The sequence below is a fragment of the Megascapheus bottae genome, chromosome 7, assembly GCF_031878675.1.
Source record: "Megascapheus bottae isolate mThoBot1 chromosome 7, mThoBot2.hap1, whole genome shotgun sequence".
NCBI lineage: Eukaryota > Metazoa > Chordata > Mammalia > Rodentia > Geomyidae > Megascapheus > Megascapheus bottae.
Window position 1 is genome coordinate 72,366,464 of NC_143515.1, and position 12,909 is coordinate 72,379,372.

A 12,909-nucleotide genomic window follows, 5' to 3' on the forward strand; every position below is an offset into this window, starting at 1 on the left:
GAATATATATAATATATTAATGTAATATGTGGTGTATATGTATGTATATATATTACAAAATCTCATTTGGGTCCCTTTCCACCATTATTGTAAGATCATGAAGAGAAAGGAGGAACAGGAAACCTCTTCATGAAGCAAAGGAAGTGAGGGATGGCAGGAAGTACCCAACAACTTCCTCTAACAGTCTGGAGCAAGGCAGAGAGTCTGTCTTTCTCCATTCCCCTCCCCCCCACACCCCACAGCTTGTTCTCCCTGAGGACATTCTCAGAAATTAGCGCCAAGGACTAGAGCTGGTTATGTGTCCAGGAGAACTCAAGAATTACAGAAGACACTTCACCCAGGGATCTACGTATTGGTCTATGCAATATGGCTTGTAATGTCAGTGCCAGCCCCTGTGTTTCTGTGTTGTATCTATTGGAAACTGTAGTTTCCATCCAGAACTTCCAAGAATGTGTGGTAGGAGAATGATGAACTAGACCATTGCATGAAAGCAGTAAAATACCCTGTGTACCTCCTCCTCTAGACAGATGATGTAGCAGACAGTGGGATTTCTCTTTCTTGGTCTTTCCTGGGAGAGGTTAAGCTTTGATAGAAGGAAAAGAGATGATCTGATTAAAGACCACTAAGGAAATTGGAAGAAGGGGAGGGAGCAGCAAATGGTATGGGAAGAAGGAAAAACCTTGGAGTCTCAAGTGTTTCTGGGAAACTGATTCCAAGAAAGACTCTATTCTAATGTCGCTTTGAGAGCTAAACCTCAGAATCAGTGGGGTCAGGTTCAACTCTGTGCAGGGAGCTGGGAGGAGGGGTGTCAGAGAGACAGCCTGCCATCACCTGGTGACAGGCACACTAACCCCACTGGGAAAATGCAGAAACTGTTCACAGTGCTTCCCAAGAGGTAATGGATGTGGACTGTTGCTAAGGATTTCAGATGCTGCTGCTTCTCCTTTCCCTCCTCCCCTCCTCCCCTCTCCTCCCCTTCCTTCCTTCCTTCCTTCCTTCCTTCCTTCCTTCCTTCCTTCCTTCCTTCCTCTTTCTCTTTCTTTCTTTTTTACTTCCTCTTCTTTTCTTCTTCATTACAAATCTGACAGTAAGGACTTCTAGCTAGGGACAGGAAAACAGCAAATGTGGTGAGAGTGATCCTCCACCACTGGCTTTCTAGAACGGTAAGAATGTGTGTGTGTGTGTGTGTGTGTGTGTGTGTGTGTGTGTGTGTGTGTTTGATTTGAAAGGAGTAAAAATACATTTCATCACCGAGAAAAGAGTTTGTTTGTTTGTTTGTTTTTAATTTAAAAAAGCGTGAAAAACACCCGGGTGACATGAAACCAGGATCAGTGGACTGGTGATTTTTTCCTAGGCTCGGGCACTGGGATTTGCCGCTGGCTCTCCAGCAGGGGGCACGTTTTCTTTAGGATTGCGCTGGGGGAATCCGGTTAAAACTTCACAGCTAGACTGGTTCCCAGTCCTCCAGCCGGAAATCGCTCTGCAGATAACAACCCTCCAGTGTCTGGAAATGTTTCATTACGCGCCAGCAAAACGCTCGTTCGTCCTGCGCGGGCGCAGGCTGCAGCGGGTGTCGCGGGGCCGGGACGCAGCGCTTCAGGTGTGGCCTGAGATCCCACCCGCCCAGGTTGAAGAGGGGGTGGGGGGGTGGGGGCACCCCAACCTCACCGCTTCGTCGGAAATAACCTTCCCCTGTCGTCCCTAGTCTTCCCACGTTGCTTCGGATGCACCCCTTTCCACTTTGGATAAGAGGAAATTGCCATGACTTCAGAGGACCTGTGAGATAACGAAAAGAACTGGGACAGCTCACATTCGTCGGACGAGGAAAGGACCCGGCGTGTGCACGCGCACGTTCGCGCGCAGTGAACACGGGAACCTCGCCGCGGGGGTCAGTTTTGTCCTTTATTTTTACCGACGATTCTGTAACCCCCCAAATGTCACGTACATCCATGCGTGTCTTCATACTTCTCCGACGGATTCTTCCTCCAAACCAGAAGCAGATAGGCACATGTGTCTCATTTCACTTACGAAAAGTTACAAATAATTACCAAAACATTAAATAAATAAAGTATCACGGTGTGCTGGTAAGGAACTTCGGAAACGAGAAGGGCCGGCACCACGCGGCTGACTTTCCCTTTCAGTTTGGGTGTTAGGACAGGTCCCTCCCGGCTAATGTCACCAACGTCGGCCCTGGAATTCACCTGCTGTCTCTCTTCTGCAGAAACCCCCACCGCTCCCCCATTTCCAGACGTGGCATTGTCACAAATGTGCGTGACAAAATCTGCCCTCTCCCTTCCCTTCACGAGCTCGTGGATTTTGACCTGATTGCCCGTAATGGGCTCCAGGGAAAACGATTGCACCATTGCAATCCATCCTGGAAATGAATACAGAGGGATACGTACATTCCCCGGTTATTTGAAAAGTGAACGTGCGTGGAGCAAGGGGAGTTAACGAACAGATAACCATCCATCCCCTCCATGCCTACAGACTCGTTTCAGGAAAGCTTGATTTGGAAGCAAGAACTTGCAAGTGTTAAAATAAATTCCTCTTTGAAGAATGAGGTCAGTTTTCTGCCTCTAGGGAGTGCAGAAAGGTGGGGTTCCTTTAGGGGAAAAATATTTTAAATCTAAAACCACTCAACGCAATTGAGGCTACGTTCTAAGTTCATTTTCTGGAAGCTGCTCCATTTTCACTCGGAAGACAGGCTGTCAGCTGGAGTTGGAAGAGGGGCTGGAGTTTGGACCAAAAGACTAGAGAAGATCGTCAGTCATCCAGGCGTCCGGGACCCCACGATTAGGGCTGGAGGCACTGTGGGGCTCAATTTGGTCAGTGGCAGGAGGCTTCAGCTGATATTTCTCTCCCTCCGGATCCCCACCAGAACTGGTGGGACGGACGGACGTGAGGTTTAGCGCAGGATCCGGACCTGGAGCCCTGGCTTATGTGTGGAGATCCTGCTTTCTAACACATGGAGACCTTTCCGAAAGGTTCCAGGTTTCAGTAAGTTCTGGGACCCCCCTCCCCCTCGACGGCCAGGATTCCGTGGCTGGCAGAGAGAGCCTGAAGGAGCCTCGTTTGTTAGCGCTAAGTCCTGTGTGGGGCTGTAAGCGAGCAGAGGTGCCAGCAGCGGGCGGGGGAGAGAATCTGAAGGCAGAGATCGCAGGACCCCAACAAGGAGATCATGAGATTGGTGTCCAGCTAGGATTTCTCTGCTCCCCTCACTGGGCCTTGGGGGAGGGCTGGAACGCTGGGTTCCGACTATGGAGGGCAGTTACCAAATTGGAAATGTGATATACTCTAGCTTCCTAAACGAATCTGACTTTCGCCAAAAAGTATCCTTCGGTGTGGGCCCTGTACTTCAAGGCTCATTGCAAGATGCAGTCAGGGTGTGGCACCGAGATCCAGGCCTTCTTAACTGGATCAGATTCTCTTAAATAAGGTGGAGAGGATTGGGGTCCTCCCCCCAGCTGCTCCCCCTTGTGTAGGCTTTCTTCCTGACCGCAAGCCTCCAGTGGAGACAGAGGCCAAGATTCAGAGGTCATTCACTTAGGAACTCAAAATGAAGTGGAGGGCTTTGCAACTCCTAGAAAATTTTGGATTTCGTTTTCTGGTCATTCTGAGGCTGTATGTTGTGGGCGAAGTAGGATATAGCCTCTTGGAAATCAGGGGAATGAAGCCCAAGAGCCCTTGCAGAGACTCAGAGACATGCCAACCCCCCCTGTTCTATCTTGCTTTGCTGTCCAACTCAGGCAGCATGAGCATGGTCTGCTGGGAGGCAAATCTTGGGTTCCTGGCCCCTGGGGACCTATACCAAGCTCCCTGTCTTACCCAACCCCATTTCATCCAAGGTCTAGAGTTTGGCAGAGGTCCAGATCAATTTTCCAGATAATTTGGCAAACACAGCCTTAAATAGCTGAGCTGCAAGTTGTTTTCCGTAGGCTCAGGAACTGGGTAGCGCTACCCTCTTGACTGCTAATCTGGGGAGCTTAAAGCTCTTCAGGGATCCTACTATTTGAAGCTTTTGGGAAATCCTGAGGCATATTAGCTAGGGATCGTGCTTTGTGAGAGAAAGGTAGATCAAAAGATAGAAGGAGCATAGTTGAGAAAAGTTTGAGTGGGAGATGAGATGTATGCACCCTAGCAGTCTCTCTCTGTCTTACAAAATATCCAATCAATCTTCCTAACAGTGTCTGACCAGTGGTCCAATTTTGTCGACCTGTTTGGTTGTTTATTTGTTTTTGTGCTGGTGTTGGAGTTTGGCCTCATGGTCTGGACTCTGTCAACGATGTTTCACTTCTGGCCTTTTGATGATTAATTGGAAATCAGAGTGTCACAGACTTTTCTACTCAAGTTGTCCTCAAATCATGATCTTTAGTTCTGAGCCTCCTGCATAGTTAGGATTTGCAGGCAATGACTCACCAGTGCCAGGGTACCTGTTTTTGGAGACTTTAACTACTGGCATGGGGGGTTTTTCTAGCTTTGCCTCTTGAGGAGCCAGCAGTTGATACACACGTGGTGGAAGTCAGGGCCTGTCCCTGCCTTTGAAACCTACCACCCTGGAATCTTTTGGTAGGGAGTATTCCCAGCTCCTTTCTGCTCCAAGGGCCACACTGTGGCCAGGATGTTCCTCATGCTGGCTGTTACTAAGTTTACAGGAACACAGGCAAACTTAAAGCTGGATTTGTTGCTCCTGTGGAGACCTGTGGGTTTCAGTATTTGGGAACAAATACTGAAAGCCTCTCTTTCCCTTTTCCCCACAGCCAAAGACCCAGGTTCTGGTGGTTAGGAGTATCAGGAGCATCTCTTCCAATTGTATCTTGGGGGAATAGGTTTCTCTGTGATCATCTTTCTAGGTCAGGAATCAAAGCACAATCTACATGAAGAATATAAGATCAGTTATGCACAGTTAAAGCAAACCAAGGCTGGAGAGAGATGACTCTGCAGAGATATTGTACTGTACATTAGAGACCCATTCACCCCACCCCACGGTGGACACAGAGGGACTGGTCAGCAACTCTGAGGTAAGGGGGGAATCAAGTCAGAAACTGACATCAGGAACTGGCAGAGGGGGTCTAGTGGCGGGGTCAGCTGGAGGTCAGCTTCTAAGATGAGCAGTCAAGGAGAGCAGTGGTACCCTCCACAAAGTCTCACACTACAAGATGAAGTCAGAATCTTGTGGGCAGAGCCCTGGCTCCATTTACATTTCCAAAACAACTCCTGGGTCGTAGGCCCTGGTTGTCCACCCTAAAGCTAGTGAGTGACTGAAGAGTGCGACTATACTTTGGAGTAGAATCCCAGAGTTTTGGTCACAAAGAGGGAAGAAAAAACCCTCCTTATTTCTGTGCCCCACTCAGCCTCTAACCATTCAATAGAACCCCATAGTCCAGGAGCTGGGGCGAGCTGTAGGCACCCACATGCCTCGGCTGGTGTTAGCGACATGGCCTCCCCGCACCAGGAACTAGCCAGAGCTGCAGGCACTATCTCCCTGGCCCCGGAGCACACTTAGTATGTCTGTACCCCCGGTCTGCTGCCCGGGGGTAGGGACAGGATTCTGGGAGCAGAGCCGTCCGTGTCTGGCTACACAGGAGCGTTGGTCCCCACGCTATGGCGTGCCGATGTCCCCGTAGACAGAAATTCCTCCCTCCGGATCCCATCCGCCACTCACACAGACACAGACAGCGTCCCCCCAGTGAGCGCAAGGATGGAACCCCGAAATTCATTGCCCCAGCCAGCCCTCGCCTACTAGGAGCGGTCTCTCGGGTGCGCCCCGAGCGCCCCGTGGGCCTATACAGTCAGGAAGGGTCGCTCGGAGCTGGAGAGGAGGGGACACAAGTCGGGAGAAGCCCGGGCCAAGCCAGCATAGCTGCCAAAGTTGGCTGCCCCGGTCAGCAAAACTTTGTTTCTCAGTGCGCAGGCGCAGGGCAAGGTTGGGGGGCAGGGGAGGGAGGGGAAGAATCCTAAGGCTAGGCGGGGAGAGGGGTGGGGGGGCGAGGAGGGTGGGTGGTGGATTAAAATAAGTAGGCGGCTCGGGGCAGGGAGATGTGTGAGACGGCGCTCGGGCTCTCCCCTGCACGTTCTCACCCGCTCGGGTTCAGACCCGGAGGAGCCGGCGGGAGCGCAGCTCGCCATCCCGCGCCGGGCCGAACTCCCGGGCCGCCGTGCGCTCCCGCGCGCCGGGCGATCGGAGTCCCAGCCGCCGGAGACGAGTCGGGACTACGGACCGCCAGGGGGGCCCGTGGGGTTCGGAGCCTTTGGCGTGGCCAGTCCCGCGCAGGCAGCCCTAGAGACGCGCTCAGCCCCGGGATCGCCGCCGAACGAGGTAACGGCCACCGGGACGCTGGGGCGGTCACAGAGCTGTGGGTGTCTCGTCTCTCCCCACGTCCCCCTCTAAAGGCAACGAAGGTTGCAGGACTTTTGTGGAAGCCAGAGCAGCAGCTGCAGCCCCGGGGACTCTCGGGGTGCTGCTGGCTCGTGGATTTCCTCCGTGGGGTCCTCAGCCTCTGACCGCTGGGGACGGACGGGCAAGGCCGCGCTGGGCTGTGGGGCGTCCGGGGTAAGGTGCCTGCGGGGTTGGGTTTTAAAGAAACCAAAGCAACTTCAACGGGCAACAAATTTATGGAGACGTGCGTTTGTAGCTGCAGCTGACCGGCCCGAGCCCGGGACTGGGGAAGGGAAAGTAAGTGCACGGATGACCGCGCCAGGGGCAGACAGGTGCACGCGCCCCGACGCTCGCTCCTCAAGGCGAGTGTGTCCTTGGCGGAGTTTTCCCTCAGGTAGGAGGCCAGCTGGGCGCAGGCTCAAGCCGCGTGTCTGCCCCCTGCTTGGCGGTAGGGCTCAGACTTTGGGGTATATTCCCTAAAGGCTGTCTGCTCTGGGTCGTAGAGGCCCCCTTCTTCACCCTCCATCCCTCACTGGGCGCCAGCACTGCTTTTCCGTGGAGATTTGTCAGGCCCCAGAAAGCCAAAGCGCAAAAGCACTTGGGAGCCTCGGAGGACCCAGTCTGTGGGGTGCGGACTGGAAGAGAAGGGCTCGTTAGCAATCCCCTGACTGTCCCCAAGTCAGCCTTTATGGAAGAAAATGAGAACCTGAGCTGAGACGGAAGGCAAGGAACTTCGGGCTGAACTAATTTCTCCGACCCACCCCGCCAAATATCTCTGCCAACAATGAAACCCCGCACCCAGTCCTCTCCCGGGCGCTCAGGTGGTCGTGGGGTGGACTCACGGGGCAGTAAGGTCTCTGCCAACATTTCCTGGAGGCCAGAATTCGATACATTTCAGCCGGGTTAGGATCGGGCACCTTGGCTTTATTTGGAAACACAGAGAACCACGTGCAAAGCTGGTTTCCCGGGGTTCACAGCTCCCTAGAAAAGAGAAGGGCCGCCAAGGGGTGGGGAGTGATGGTGGAGAAAATTGTCTAGCCGGGGCTCGTGGAAGAACTGCGGTTTCATTAAGATCGAGGAGCAGATCTGAGAGGAAGCAGCGGGGTTTTCGATCGAGCAGGACCGCCGTCCGTCTCCACAGTGGGTTATTTCGATCTCGTTCGTCGGGACAACGCCGGCTCCGCGGATCCCACGCCCGCCCGTCCTCCTCCTCACGGGGGGTCTGGACTCTCCGTCGCCACCCTAGTTGGGGATTCGATGTCAGGGACGATTATCTTGCGCTGTGGGTCTTCTCCAGGTGCAAGCTCCTATAATTCTCTCCTTTCTCATTAATGCAAGCAGTTAACTCGCGCACGCTCAATTAGCCACGAGTAAACCACTTTAATAGAGTCTACACACTTCATTAGTGTCCTCCATGGGGCTGGAAGCAGACTTGGGTACGGCTCTTCACCACGGGAGGCACGAGTGCCTGCGCCACTGAGCCGGGGCCGAGGCTCCGAGGCGCAAACTGTAGCAGCAGCTTCAAGTCTAGCTCCAAGTAGCACTTCCTAAGTCCTAAACCCGTAGCTTCCTGCGGGGTGTGTGCCTGGTCCGAGAAGAAGTTTCTGAAAAGATCGAAAGAGTTCACTGTAGGGTCTCGGGGTTAGAGCCACTGAAGCAGCGGAGACAGGGCGTTCAGCTCACCCTCTCGGGCTAGAGAGGCAAGTGTGGAACTTGTTTTCTTCTCTCCGCGGACTGCCTGAAACTGGATCGTGCATTCGGCCCATTCTTGTTACTAGTGTCATGATCCACGTTTCGAACGAATTTCATCCACAGGGAAAATCCTTGATAAAAATTGAGGAAGCCTTAACCTCAGAAGGCTCGAGAAAATAAGAACACTGGCCTAGAGGAAAAATAAATGGAGTGTTGGGCAGATCGGGTATATAGCCGGGCACGGTTTGTTCCCCAGAGTCCAAGTGGCTGCAAGCATCCCCCCCCCCTTAAATCCCGACAAAACTCAGGACTCCTGGGGTCTTTTCTCATTTTGCATAGGGGAAACGTTGCAATCCTCTACCCAGACAGAGTCAGCTTGGGCCCCTGTGCCACCCAGCATGCTTGTCCTTGCAAAGGCCTTACCCCAAGTGGTGGCCTGTGCCTTTCCAGGCAGGCTCCAGCCTCCTGGAGCCCAGGATCTAATTTCCAGCGCCTGGAAGGAAAGAAAAGGTGACAGCAAATCAAAGAGGGCTCCTGTCACCTAAGTCTGGGGAGACCTTTGAAGTTGGTAGCTTTCTCCTTTTCCTTCTCTCCAACTTAAAGGGGACCCAGGTTCCTCTTTGGCCCAACTGAATTTTGCTTCATCCTTGGATCCCGGCTCTGGGATGATAATGTCCAGGATAAGATGTTGTACTGAAGAGCTGTGGAGAAAGCTATGCCTAGCCTCTGTAGTGGCCATTGCTCTAAGGCTAGATATCCACAGACACTTGCCACCCTGCCCCTACCCCACCCCCCACCCGGTGCCCAGAGGCTGAATTAAGTACATGCAAATTTCTGCCAGCTTGTGGTTCAAAAATATCCCTCCGCCAGCAATACTTTTTTTCTGCAGAGGCTGCACAGAACCCAACACTGTCCTCCTAGTTTCTGGCCAGAAATGTTCTCACTTTTTCATGTGATAGGCACTGCACAGCCCTGCACAGGGCAAGCGTTTAGAGACTGAGGAAGGCAGGTGAATCCATGGCTAGGCCTTGATCTCAAGTCGTCAGGTAGGCTAGGCCAATAGGGGTAAGAAGAAAGCAGAGCAAGCCCTGCACATCCCCAGTATCTGTAATTACAGGCTGTCTTCTCTCTGAGAAAGAGAAAGGAAGGAGAGAGGGCCAGAGGGAGGAGTCGGCAGTAGGGGCCTGAGAGGGGGCAAACAAGAAAGGCTTTTGCAAAGGTTCTGAGGACCTAACAATTATTTTTTGAGTCACTCCAAGCTCAGAGTTAGAATTAAGCACATTGACCTTCCATTGATTGTTGTGGATTTTTTGAGTTGTAATTTTTATTTCCTCCCCTCTTTTAAATTTAAATTTCTTTTTCCCTCCAGTAATAGACCTGAGTTGGTCATGACTGGAAGGTCAGGAACCCTGACTTTCCTATGCAGACTGCAAACCTGGACAAAAGTGAGCAGGGGATCTCAGTCTCTACTCACTCCTCTTGAGTTTTGCTCAAACACTCTGACCTTTTAATTGGAGGGTTCATAAACTACCTAGCCATGAGGAGTACTAACCATGCCGGTTTGCCTGCCCAGGATTCTCTACATAAAATCCATTGAGGCCCCTCTCCCCTCCCCATGCCCTCTCTCCCATGGAGGAGGAAGGAGGTGTTGATAGGGTAAATGAGCATGGAGTTGAGTGAGTACTGTCTTTGGAAAGAAGGGGACCCACAAGGGATCTGATTCTGATCCCCAAGTGGGGAGAGTCAGGCTGCATGCAGCTTTGGAGAGGTAGGCCAAAAAGATGACCTAACTGTTAGACAAGATAGCAAATCTGAGGTCCAAGCTAAAGTTTTGAGGAAGACAACAATTTCTTTGATGCCAGCTCCAAGGTCAGCCCAAAGACCTAATACTTAGGAATAGGAACTAGCCATCGTGTGTATTTGTGCCTGTCAGATTGTGGAGGCTTTTCAAGGGTGTTTATGTGTGTGTGTGTGTGTGTGCGTGCATGCTGGCTTGCTGATTCTTGCATTTTTGTACACAGTCTTGTCTTATAAAACACTAACCATACCCATTTATCTCTACACCATGTCATTTCGGCTTCAGAAAGTGAAAAATCTGTGTTAATTGGTCAGTGTGCATTTCTGTGTTTATCCGAATACAAATGTGAGAGATTCCAAATTCTGTGATTGTCCCGTGAGAGTGTGATTTTGTGAGGCTTGCCTACATGTCCAATTCTACCTGTCAATTACCCTATTCTTTTGCCTTTTCCTGGGTCCTGTGCACAGTAGACTCACAGTTGGCTCATGGTTTGGGTCCCCTGTTTTTTCTACAGTTGTGCCGCTCATCTTGTCCAGGGATTATTTGCAGAATGGCCCTGATGTGAGGGTTGTGAGAAAAGCTATCCATCATTGTGGCTTTCCATCCTCTGTGTGACAGCAGTGGGAGGAGAGGGTGTGACTGGGTTCAAATTCTAGTGGAAGGCAACCAGCCCTGAACTTTTCCTCTCTCCCCTCCCTTCTTCCTTTCTTTGCAGATCAAGACTGAAAGCCAGTGCAGCTGTCACAATGGGCAGCAAAACATTGCCAGCGCCTGTGCCTATCCACCCATCCCTGCAGCTCACTAACTACTCCTTCCTCCAGGCAGTGAATGGCCTGCCCACAGTGCCCTCGGACCACTTGCCCAACTTGTATGGTTTCAGTGCCCTGCACGCTGTGCACTTGCACCAGTGGACGCTGGGTTACCCTGCCATGCACTTGCCCCGTTCTTCTTTCTCCAAAGTGCCTGGGGCAGTGTCCAGTCTGGTGGATGCTCGTTTCCAGTTGCCGGCTTTCCCCTGGTTCCCTCATGTCATCCAACCCAAGCCGGAGATCACCACTGGAGGGGGTGGTCCAGTGCTCAAGACCAAACCGCGTTTTGATTTTGCCAACCTGGCCCTGGCTGCCACACAAGAAGATCCTTCCAAGTTGGGCCGAGGAGAAGGTCCTGGCTCTCCCACTGGAGGGCTGGGTGCCCTACTGGATGTGACCAAGCTATCTCCAGAGAAGAAGCCCACCAGGGGACGCCTCCCTTCCAAGACCAAGAAGGAGTTCGTGTGCAAGTTCTGTGGCCGCCATTTCACCAAATCCTACAACCTACTTATCCATGAGCGGACACACACCGACGAGAGGCCCTATACCTGTGACATCTGTCACAAAGCCTTCAGGAGGCAAGACCACCTACGGGACCACAGGTGAGGCATTGCATATTGCCTTGGGGATCTGAGGTCCTCAGACTCACCAGTATCCTCTCATCGTCTCCAATAGGGCTTATGGGATTCCCACCAAATGACTCCAAGCCTCCCCAGGTTGAGATTTCCTTCAGATCACAAGGGAAATCATAGAAGAGACCACAGGGTTTGACCTGTGGGCGAAAGACACCCAGGGATGGGTAAGACTTGTTACTAGCGTAGGTCTCCTAGACTCATTCCCTTTATTGACACACTCATCAATCAATAGGAGTTGATTGGATCATAGAAAAATGTGCCATTTAAGCCCTCCAAATGTGTTTTCGGCTTGTGGGAGAAACATACTTTCTTTTTAGTTGGATTTTGGTGTAATCTTCATTTTAACATCCCTGTGTGCCAGTGTATCCAGTCCTGGACCGCAGTGTTAGGAACTGTTGGTCCTCAGGTCTCCTGATGGAGCTCTGGTGTTGACTAGTGTTGACTCGGGCCTTATAAGGAGATAGAATTGGAACCGCAGAAGAGCAGGCAGGCGAGCAGGTGGTCTCTTTCCCTCCCCTGTCTAGGGATCAAAGGCTCAGCTATCATCTCCTTCACCTCGGTACAAACTGTATTTTGCCTGGCTCACACTCGTACAAGCCCCTTTGCTTTCCTTTGCTGACAAGCACCTTTGTAGCAGGGGAGGGATCTCAGGTCAGCCTTGAGTAAATAAACACCATCCCGTCACTTTGCAGGGATTAACTGTCTGTTTCCCTCTTTAGATATATTCACTCCAAAGAGAAGCCTTTTAAGTGTCAAGAGTGTGGGAAAGGATTCTGCCAGTCCAGGACTCTCGCTGTCCACAAGACGCTACACTCACAGGTGAAGGAGCTCAAAAGCTCCAAGATCAAATGCTAAACAGAGCCTCCGGGGAGGCCACCAGGACCTGGGCCACAGCCACCAAAGGTACCCCAAACTGCAGACGACGCGGGCCGGCAGCTGGAGGGGCGCTCGCCATCTCCCCCCACGCCCCCCCCTAACCACGTCCCCTGGGTCTCCAGCACACGCGGCGGCGCGCCAGCTCCCGCCACCGGCCTCGACCCCGACCTCCCGGGCGGGCTCCCCCAGGACCCGGCTAAACTCTGGGCCAAAAGGCGGTACTCGCGTGGCAGAAGAGAAACTGTCTTCAAAAACAGAAGACAAGAAAACAAAAACAACCAAAAAGAATGAAAAGCAAAAGAACGAAAGCCCCGCGGAGCCGCAGCGGCGCCTCTCCTAGAAGTATTACTTTTTCTATTGTTATTTTATACATTTTATTATTTTTTTTCCTTTTGACCATATAAGCTTGTAAAACTGACTGTGGCGGGGTGGGTGCGGGGAGGAAAAGAAGTGGTGTTCGCCGGCGGCTTCCGCTTCCCCTCGGGTTCCCATCCCCACCCCCTGGGAGCCTGCAAAAGTGTAATCCTTGTATCTGCTTCAGCCGCCGGTCCCGGGAAGCGTGGGGTCCGGGGCGCCCGGCCGCAGTCCCCGCGGCGCGCCCCGGCCGTGCGCCCCAAGCTCCAGGACGCGGACAGCCGGCGGGACCTGGAGCGCAGGGACCCAGCGGCCGGGCCTGGGTCTCCGGCTTCGCCGCGGCGTCCCCGCGAGCCATCGGCCCGCCAG

At 52.6% G+C, this 12,909-nt stretch overlaps 1 protein-coding gene across 1 annotated transcript; it reads left to right on the forward strand.

Annotated features, from left to right (window-relative positions):
- Positions 1–2,711: 2,711 nt before the first annotated feature.
- On the forward strand, positions 2,712–12,256 carry Osr1 (odd-skipped related transcription factor 1). The gene is made up of 3 exons (XM_090337407.1): positions 2,712–2,997; positions 10,582–11,277; positions 12,030–12,256. The coding sequence occupies exons 1-3, from the start codon at positions 2,966–2,968 to the stop codon at positions 12,163–12,165; spliced, it is 864 nt and encodes a 287-aa protein (XP_090193533.1). The 5' UTR covers positions 2,712–2,965; the 3' UTR covers positions 12,166–12,256.
- Positions 12,257–12,909: the final 653 nt, after the last annotated feature.

Bases quoted from the DNA above. Each gene is read 5' to 3' on its own strand.
- Osr1 (XM_090337407.1), top strand. From the start codon at position 2,966: ATGGAGACCTTTCCGAAAGGTTCCAGGTTTCA. The intron at 2,998-10,581 runs GTAAGTTCTGGG...CTTTCTTTGCAG, and splicing joins CCGAAAGGTTCCAGGTTTCA to ATCAAGACTGAAAGCCAGTG. The intron at 11,278-12,029 runs GTGAGGCATTGC...TTCCCTCTTTAG, and splicing joins GACCACCTACGGGACCACAG to ATATATTCACTCCAAAGAGA.